This window comes from Pteropus alecto, unplaced genomic scaffold (assembly GCF_000325575.1).
Source record: "Pteropus alecto unplaced genomic scaffold, ASM32557v1 scaffold24, whole genome shotgun sequence".
NCBI lineage: Eukaryota > Metazoa > Chordata > Mammalia > Chiroptera > Pteropodidae > Pteropus > Pteropus alecto.
In genome coordinates this window covers 1,260,521-1,270,797 of record NW_006439192.1, presented here as the reverse complement: position 1 = coordinate 1,270,797, position 10,277 = coordinate 1,260,521, and the positions used below count along the sequence as shown (strand labels likewise).

Genomic DNA, 10,277 nt, shown 5'->3' with positions numbered 1-10,277 from the left:
TTTTTTTACCCAATTCTTCAGTCTTATTGTCTATTTCCATAGTTCTCCTTTGGCATATTTAGACATTCCTTTTGTATCCTCTCAACCAAAGACATTTATCAAGCATAAATTTAGTGACATCTTGAGAAAGTCCTCTACATGGAGCTATTTTTATTTTATTGATTTTATTTTGCAAACTCGTTTGTCTTCCTTCTTTGTACTTCCCGAGAGTAATCAAAACCCTATAAATCATAAATAGATTATTAACGTAGAGTAACTAAAACTTCAGGAGAAGGTACTTAATGCTCTCAGCCACTCAGATTCTGTTTTGTCATATTCAAGGCTAGGAAACTGCATCGCAAGCACCTTAAAGGTCATGGGAGATGAAACCAATCTTTCATTAATGACCCAGAGTTGGACCCTTGCCAGATGTTATCATGCGGATAATCATTGTGACAATAAGTGTCCCTTTTCTTCATTTAATACCATTTACAGAGTAGGTGCACCTACTCTGCCCCAGGCACTGTGTTAGGCATTGTACTAGGCACTGTTAGGTGTAAACACCAATAAGACAATAAGATTCTAAGTGAGCCAGCTTCACTGTCTCTGAAAGCAGTTTGCTTTCCTCTCCCCATGACAATCCTGAGGAAAATAAAGGGGCCTGAATGTCTGCCATGGCCAACATCTTAAACTAGTGTTGTTCCTCCAACAGCTGATTTCTGTTTTAGATCAACAAAAAGTTCAGCAAACATAATGAAGTTCTCATTGGATAGATCTCTGGAGCTGGTCTTAGAGGATAAATAAATAAACCTCCTAGGGAAGGGACAGCCTTGCTGTAAAGGTCTGGGTGAGCTCCCCAAAGCCTAATTATCCTGTATAACCTGCAATGACACAAGTCCATGAATTTATCGCAGACCTTTATCACCATCTTATTTTTCTACCTTTTCTACAACTTGATTCTGATCTTAGCAAAGGAGGCTAGTTTGGTCTCTGATTCAAGCAGACCCTGAGTAAGCATTGAGCAGAGTGAGTTAGGAGTCAAAAGGCCTGCTATGTAAACTTGGGCAAGTCATTTCACCTCTGTGACTCTCAATCTCTTCATCTATGAAATAGAAGCAATGCTTAGCTCACAGTGTCCTTGGGAGATTAAACGAGATCATGCGTATGAATGTGACTCGTACATTATCTGGCAAGTAGTAGGGACTTAATAAATGTCATTTCCTGGTGCCGCCTTTATAGACTTTCTCATCCTTAATGATAAATCCCATCTCTTGGCACTGGCAACTCATGGATCTAATGGGAATATCAGACATATAATATGTCATGTTACTATCTTTAAGATTAAAATAAATCAACATTAATTTGGTTTTAACAATTTTTCATCTGGCCTTAAGATAACTGAAGTTCCCAGAGAAGTCCCAGAGGCTGTGAATCAAAACAATAGCAAGGAATATTTGTTCCATACTATCTATTGGTTTTAATATTAAACTAAGAATAATTTGAAGACTTTATTTATAGTAAAAAAAAAAAAGTCTTATGATTAGGTTTAAATGAAATTTGGTTCTAAATTGTAATAGCTAGACATTTATGAGTATTATTTCAGGTATGAGTGATATTTCAGGAAATCTATGTAAGAAAAGACGATTTTAAAGGAATATATATGGCATGGATTTGAAATTGCACTTTTCAGAATTAAGAAAACTAGACTTGGAGCACTTTCCCATTCTTTTCTTAGTTGTAGATTAACCTTGATATTTGGCCCTGACATATCCTGTGCTCTCCTGTTTCCTGCTGTCACATCCCTCTCCACCTGGGAGCTGCTGCAAAGTGGAGCTGATATTTGTAAAAGGCTTTGAGAGTCTTGGCTAGCACATGCTACACGGATACTGAATATTATTCCTAATCTCTTACTCATTTATGACTTCCCATATTTCTGCCTTCCATCTACAGCAGATCTCCCTGCTCCACGCCACCTCCCACTGCTCCCTCTTACCTTCGTGTCTCAGTTTAAATGTCGTTTCCTCAAAACTACCTTCCTTTTCCATAACACTCTTCTGTATCATTATACCCAAACCACCTTGCCGCTTCATAACAAGGACCACAGGAGTAGTTATTATTTGTCTGTTAGTTTACTTTTTTATTGTCTAAGGCAGCTCCAGGCTAGGAGTAGTTTTTATCCAGAATATATAACGAACTTTAAAAATTTGGTAATACGAAAACAAACAACCCAATTAAAAATATGCAAAGATTTAACAGCCACTTCACCAAGAAAGATATATGGATGGCAGGTAAGCACATGAAAAGATGTTCAACATCATTAGTCATTAGGAAAATGCATATTAAAAACCACAGTGAGATAACCATTTTATAACTATTATAATGTAGTTAAAATTAAAAATGTGACAATACCAAGTAGCAGAGAAGATGTCAAACAACTGAAACTCTCATCCATTGCCATTTAGAATGTAAAATGCCACAGACACTCTGGAATGCAGTTTGGCAGTTTCATATAAAGTTAAACATACATTCACTATATGACCTAATTATCTCACTCCTACTTATTTACTCAAGAGGAAAAAAAAAAGAATGTTTTTACCCAAAATACGGTATGAAATATTAATAGTGGCTTTATTTATAACAATAATTAAAACCTGGAAAGAATCCAAATATTTTACCTGGCAAATGATAGAATGATAGAAGAGTCCAAAATCCATAAGATAAATGAAAGAAAGCATGATCGAAAGGCTATCATCTATTGTATGATTCCATCTATATAACATTCTAGAAGATGCAGAAAATAGATTAGTGGTTGCCAGGAGTTGAGGATGTGGGAGGGGTTGATTACAAATGGCAAATTTTAGGGGCAGCAGAGTTGTTCTGGTATCTTGATGGTGTTAGTGATGATACAACTGCTTGCATATAGAACTGTACACAAAAAGTGTGAATTTTATTGTGAGTAAATTTTGAAACATAAGTGAAATGAAAGTAAAACAAAAAGTGCTACTCTGAGGTCCCTTCAGCATTTCTGACATTCAGACCTGCTGCTGATAGTAAAAGTCTCCTTAGTAGGAGACAAATTATTCATAGGAAGAAAATTATGTTTGCTTTTCAAAATGGGCAGAGGAAGAGGGAAAAATAAGAGAGAGAGAGAGAGAAGCTTGTGAGTACCAAGTAAATGTGGTAAATACTTTATTAGTTTGGGCTCTTAAACTGTCAGCCTTCATATACATAGTTTTCCATAGTCATGCAATTTTTTATTCTTTAGATTGTACCTTTTTAAATATGCTTATCTTTTAACCATTGTTTTTCAAGGATCAAGCTTCACAAATATTGTCTAAAATAGATAATGTCTTATCTAGAGTGTATAGTTTGCTCATTTCTCAGGCATCATGCATATTTTAATATTTTACCATCCAGTAAAGTCATCCATCATCTGATTCCTGATTTTTAATGATATAGTTGGCATCACTGGAAGCCTCATGCCAGGCATACCCTTCCGACTTTCTGAAATGTCATTCAATATTATCCTACATCATTATTCAACTGTCCACATGAGGGACAGTGGAATAGAAGAATTTAATTTTCAGGTCAGATTTCATAAGATTCTGGATCCAAAATCTTTTTAAGAACATCTACTTCTACTATAATTGGGTCATCCATACATCATCGTCTTAAGCCTCATAATCCAATCAATTAATGGTCAGGTTTGTTAGTCTGGATCCATCAGCCCCTATAAAAAATGCTAAATGATTTCATTCTATTATGAAGAAAAATATGTAAGCACCTAGAAGCTAATAATATCAGGAATCTAATTTAAAACTGGGTGCTCACAAAATGAATTCAGATTATAACTTAAAAAATTCTTGGAAAGCATTTTTTTCATTGGATAAAAGTTATAATGTCATTAGAAGTAGTCAGTAGATACTGGGTATTTTATATGAACATAATGTGGATGTTTGTTCAAGACTTTTAAATGACATTCGAAATAACTTGTACCCTTCATCATAAGATTAAAATATCACTAGGCCAAGTCTCTTAGAATAAACTGAGTTAGATCTATCATTGCTTTTTGTTTCTTAAGAGAAAATAGGTTGAAAAAATGGATCATGAATCAGTGATGTTTGTTGCTGAGCCTCTTCATTGTGGCGTAGATGTGGCAATTTTGGAAATTCCAGGTAGGACAGGTATGCGGGCCTGGGCAAGATCAGAGACCAGGCTGGTTCAAGCTGTATCTTTTGAACTACCACGGATTGGGTCATAAGCTCTAAAGCAAATGAATTTCCCTTTTTGAATAAAATACTGAATTAGAGGATTAACATAAACTTGAAGATTCCAAAGTCTAATACATTTAATGTTCAGAATAAAATTACAGTATACTAATTTTGTGCAGGAATGGACAGACCACAAATTACGCTGGAATCCTGATGAATACGGTGGAATTCGTTCAATTAAAGTTCCATCAGAAGCTCTCTGGCTTCCTGACATAGTTCTCTTTGAAAAGTAAGTATCACAGAAGAAAAGGACATTGGGCAGATTAGGACTAGAAATAGAAGAGCTTGGCTTTGGTAAAATAATTAAGAAAAATGTACAACCTTAAGTAACGAGAGAATTATTCCTTTTTAAATATTGTTTGACACTATAGTAGGAAAGTAATAAAATACAAATAGTACAGAGCTAAAAAAACAAAAACAAAAACCCTCCAAAACCTAACTAATAAGTAAAGTTTTCAACTAACCATTAAAGTGAAACTCCTTTTACTACAGTGCTGATGGACGTTTCGAAGGCTCCCTCATGACCAAAGTCATAGTGAAATCTAATGGAACTGTCATTTGGACCCCTCCCGCCAGCTATAAAAGTTCATGCACCATGGATGTCACGTTTTTCCCATTTGACCGGCAGAACTGCTCCATGAAATTCGGGTCCTGGACTTACGATGGTACCATGGTTGACCTCGTTTTGATAAATGAAAATGTTGACAGAAAAGACTTCTTTGATAATGGAGAATGGGAAATCTTAAATGCTAAAGGGATGAAGGGAAACAGAAGAGATGGTTTATATTCATATCCATTCATCACTTACTCCTTTGTCCTGCGACGCCTGCCTCTGTTCTACACTCTCTTCCTGATAATCCCCTGCCTGGGGCTCTCTTTTCTAACAGTTCTTGTGTTCTATTTACCTTCCGATGAAGGAGAAAAACTTTCCTTATCAACATCTGTTTTGGTTTCCTTGACAGTTTTTCTTTTAGTAATTGAGGAAATAATCCCATCTTCTTCAAAGGTCATTCCTCTCATTGGAGAGTACCTTTTGTTCATTATGATTTTTGTTACTCTGTCGATTATCGTTACTGTGTTTGTCATTAATGTTCACCACAGATCTTCTTCAACTTACCATCCCATGGCCCCTTGGGTTAAGAGCCTATTTCTGCAAAAACTTCCTAAATTACTTTGCATGAAGGACCACGTGGATCGCTGCTCTTTCTCTGATAAAGATGAGAGTAAGCCAGTAGTGAAAGGTAAAGTCCTAGAAAAAAAGAAACAAAAACAGATTAGCGATGGAGAAAAAGTTCTGGTTGCTTTCTTGGAAAAGGCTGCTGATTCCATTAGATACATCTCACGGCATGTGAAGAAAGAGCATTTTATCAGCCAGGTGAGTAAACTCATATTCATAATAATGCAATGTACAAGAACAAATATTTTCATATCTATTTGCAACAAAATGCTGCCATTGTTTAAAATGTCACATTATTAGCAATCTGCTTCGCATATATAAAATTTAAAACAAGCGCTGACATAAATTAGGGATTTTGGTATGAATTTTTAGAAAGAAGTTCACAAAAACAGAATGAGCAAAAGTGAAGCAACTATAAAGTACAATTCCTTGTGATTAGACTTAATATTACTTAATTTAATTCTACATTTTAAATTGGTTATTCTGGTTTCTGATAATTTATCTCTTCTTTTTTATGGGATGGTGGATATTTCTATCGCTCTCTATAGTATTTGGAAATAAAGAAACAAAGAATCATATATTTAAGTTTATATTAAAATATAGTTTTACAACAAAGGGTGTAGTTATTTAGTTTACAGATTTAAAAAAAAAAAGATGTGGCAAGAGTGTGAATTTCAGACTCAGAATAGTCCTAGACTCAGATCCCATCGATATTCTACATGACTTGAGACATGGTACGAAATCCCCATGTAGTAGAAATAGGACATTTATTTTTCTTTGAAACATGAAAACTAGCCCCTGTCCTTCAGGCTTCCCTCGCCTTGCTGCTTGTTCTTGCTCTCACCTTGCCCTTTGAGGCTTGTTGTTCATTCTCCTCACCTTCCTTTCCTACAAAGGGACTTAGTCTCCTCTCTCCCTTATGAATTGCTGTCATCTCCTGGTCAGTTCTCCTCTGCAGTGTCTATCATTCTGGAGCTGTAGCAGCCATATCCCCATGAGGAGTGGAAGAAAAGACGACTTGTGATATTGGGGCATTACAATTCTTAATTTCTAAATTTGCAAATCATTTCATATGTATTATCAAGAAACATCATACTAAGAGGTACTGGCTTTTTATTTATGTAAAAATCAGGCTTTCCCCATTTTAATCAGTAATGTTTACAAATGCATAAATGATTCTATCATTTCTATTTTACATCTCCAATGTCGATGAACATTCAGAGACTGTTTTGTGGGGGACACTTTCAGTGAAGTTATGGGGAAGAATCTGAGCCTATATTGCAGGCAATATGTTAGGTATGTTTTGAAAACTGATGTGTTATAAATCTGAATATTACTCTTTTTAAATCCCTTGAAATGAATTCAGAATAGTTGCCCAGCACCTTGAATGGAAGATGTCTTTTTCTCTTTTGCAGGTAGTACAAGACTGGAAGTTTGTAGCTCAGGTTCTCGACCGCATCTTCCTGTGGCTCTTTCTGACAGTGTCAATTACAGGCTCGGTTCTGATTTTTACCCCAGCTTTGAAGATGTGGCTACACAGTTATCACTAGGAACAAGTCTCCAGCGCAATCTAAAATACATCCCGTAAAGACAAAATTACACCTTAGAACTGACATCCAGACAATATATATATATAATATGTATAAGTCATATGCTAAAGCTTGAGGTCAGAAACCAGGATGCACAAGGACTGTTGCTGGTTGGTGGACTGATGCCCCCGGAAGCTGGACTAAGGCCTAACTAAGGAAGCCCACCGAGAATTTAAGGATGTCTCCAGGTGAAGCTATTTGTGTGGGCAGGACCTGGGTCTCCTATATCTATGGGTATCCTTGGTGCTTTGTCCGAGTTGCACAATGGGGCTGCATGTTGTACTTCTCTATCATTGTGGATGAACAAATCTCAAGAACCATTTGGAGAATTACACAGGTATGACAGCACCTAGCACAGCATAACTGTTATTATGAAGATTCCAAGATGCCACCTTTCGACTAAAAGCCCCCAACATGGCATTTGTTAAAAATGGTCTCCCTCGGATGTGCTAAGTCTCTAAGGCAGGTGTTATTCATGGTTTATTTGTAACATTGAAAAGATTTTCAGATGGTGAAACTAGAACCTACTGTGAGTTGGGACTTGTTTTAAGGTCGTATCAAAAGAACTTACAATAGAAACAATGTCATCTGCTACCAGAAGGGCAGTCATTAATACCCATTACCTTTTTCTTGAAGTACTTGTACTAAACATTCTCCGATAATGGTTTTTTAAGTCCCCACAGCTAATCTAATCCATTTCAACAATACCTTCTAAGCTTTCCATTGTTTTTTTCTTTTCTTTCTTTCTTCTTCTTCTTCTTCGTCTTCTTCTTCTTCGTCTTCTTCTTCTTCGTCTTCTTCTTCTTCGTCTTCTTCTTCTTCGTCTTCTTCTTCTTCGTCTTCTTCTTCTTCGTCTTCTTCTTCTTCGTCTTCTTCTTCTTCTTCTTCTTCTTCTTCGTCTTCTTCTTCTTCGTCTTCTTCTTCTTCTTCTGTGAGAACATTAAATTCTATTGTTTTAGGAAATTTCAGTTATACGAAACAGCGTTTCAACTATAGTCACCATGTTTTACATTAGATCCTCAGAACTTATTCATCTTATAACTGAAAGTTTATACCCTTTACCAGCCTCTCCCTATTTCCCACAGGCAATGACTTTCCTACTTGCTGTTTCTGAGTTTGACTTCTTCTTCTTCTTCTTTTTTAATCTACATATAAGTGATATCATGCAGCATTTGTCTTTCTTTAATTTATTTCACTTAGCATAATGCCCTGTGGATTCATCTGCATCGCAAATGACATGATTTCCTTCTTTGTGTCACATTTTCCTTATTCATCCTTCCATCCACAGACACTTAGGTTGCTTCCATGCATTGGCTATTGTGAATAATGCTGCATTGAATATGGGAGTGCAGATATTTCTTCGAGAGAATGATTTTGTTTGCTTTAGATATACCCAGAAGTGGGATTGCTGGACCATATGGTAGCTCTATTTTAATTCTATTTTAATTTTTTGAGGAACCTCTCTAGTGGCCGTACTGTGACAGCCTGCTGAAATGTGAAAAGGTTAAAGGATAATTAAAACCTGAAACTGGACAAAGGAAGTCTATACCTTAGGCCTAGTTTCTGGAACCCCTAACCACATTCTGTTAATCCTGAAACTTCTAACAATGAGCTCATACGCTAACTGCCAATTTTAGCCTGTGTAACTCTGCTTGCTTGCGTGGCATGAAAAATAATCAAAAAATAATCAAAGCACAAACAGAAAATTACTGTTTGGCCATCACCCATGAGAATACTGGCTATTGCCCATGGGAACATAGGCAATCACCCATAGGAACATAACATTCTAACAACAAGCTTTCTGCTTCTGTACTCCCCGCTTGCACACCTGACCAGTGGGTTGACAGGTAGTGAATAGGAGAGAAATAGACCTTTGTGTTTAAGATAGAATCAAGAGTGGGATTTAGGGCTTAAAAACCTTGTATCTTGGCATTTCAGGGCTGCTCCTTTGTACAGGACAGCCGCCGGCTAATAAACAGCCTTTGAGAGCATACTTGGTTTGGTCTATTCTATACAGGCCACAACAGTACCAACTTACATTCCTATCAATAGTGCCAAGGGTTCCCTTTCTCCACGTCCTCTGCCAGCATTCGTTATCTCTCGTCTTTTTTATGACACCATTCTAACAGATGCGAGATAATATCTCATTGCTATTTTGATTTGCATTTCTCTGATGATGATCACCTCATATACCTGTTGGTCATTTGAATATTTTCTTTAGAAACATGTCTATTTGGGTCCTTTGCCCATTTTTTAATTGGGTTATTTGTTTTTTTGCTACTGAGTTGTATGAGTTTCTTGTATATTTTGAATATTAACGACTTATCAGATATATGGTTTGCAAATATTTTCTCCCATCTCATAGGTCGCCTTTTCATTTTGCTGGTGGTGTCTTTTGCTGTACAGAAGCTTTTTAGTTTGATGTAGTCTCACTTGTTTATTTTTTCTTTTGTTGCCTTTGTTTTCGGTGTCAAATCCAAAAGAATCATTGTTAAAGCGCTTTCCGTTCTGTTTCCAGGAACCTCCCTGCCCCTCTGGGTGCGCTTCACATCACCACCACTCCCTCTCTGACTCATCGGGGAGAGTCTGTTCAGATTTTTTTGCCCTCCCAAATTGCTGTTGCCAAATCCTGGATTTTAGCTTGAAGTAATTTTTCTCTTTTCCCAGTTCTAAATCCAAATCCCTCTTTGAATTATTTTGTTTGGGGCATGTTTCTTATAAATAGTTTGCATCTGGGACTTTTTAAATCCCAGTTTAAGGATTTAACCCCTTCACATATATTGTCACCATCGATATGTTTAATCTTATTTAAAGTCATTTCGTTTTGTGTTTTCTGTGTGTTTTCTTGTTCTTTCTTCCTCTCTCTCTCTCCCTTCCTCCCCTCTTTCTAGTTCTTTAGCTCCTTTTCAGCCTTTACTGAATTTGCCTATTTTTTCTTTTCTAATGGTTTAAAAGTTATGCATCCATTTCTATTAATTTGTTAATAAACATATTCAAGCTTCTTTTGATGGATGTTGAGAATTAACGCCCTAAGCTGCCACTCTCTGAATAAAACAATTCCTCTAGCACTTTCACTTCCCCTCTTTATCACCTTCTGTATTTTGACAAAATCATCCAGAATTTTAGTTCCAGATTATAAATTTTATGTCTTTCTTTAGATTAAGTTCTTTACAATCCATTTTGTCCACAACCACATTATAAACATTATATATAATTGTTGTATTCATTTCTATCAACAGTGGGAGTGCAGATATCTCTTCG

At 36.3% G+C, this 10,277-nt stretch overlaps 1 protein-coding gene across 1 annotated transcript in view; it reads left to right on the top strand.

Moving 5' to 3' along the window:
• Positions 1-7,044, top strand: part of CHRNB3 (cholinergic receptor nicotinic beta 3 subunit) — a 19,301-nt gene extending 12,257 nt beyond the window's left edge. Inside the window, exons 4-6 of the mRNA XM_006916264.1 lie at positions 4,370-4,479; positions 4,743-5,625; positions 6,843-7,044. Of these exons, the coding sequence (XP_006916326.1) occupies positions 4,370-4,479; positions 4,743-5,625; positions 6,843-6,977 (1,128 nt within the window). The 3' untranslated portion in view covers positions 6,978-7,044. The remainder of the gene's footprint in view (positions 1-4,369; positions 4,480-4,742; positions 5,626-6,842) is intronic.
• Positions 7,045-10,277: the final 3,233 nt, after the last annotated feature.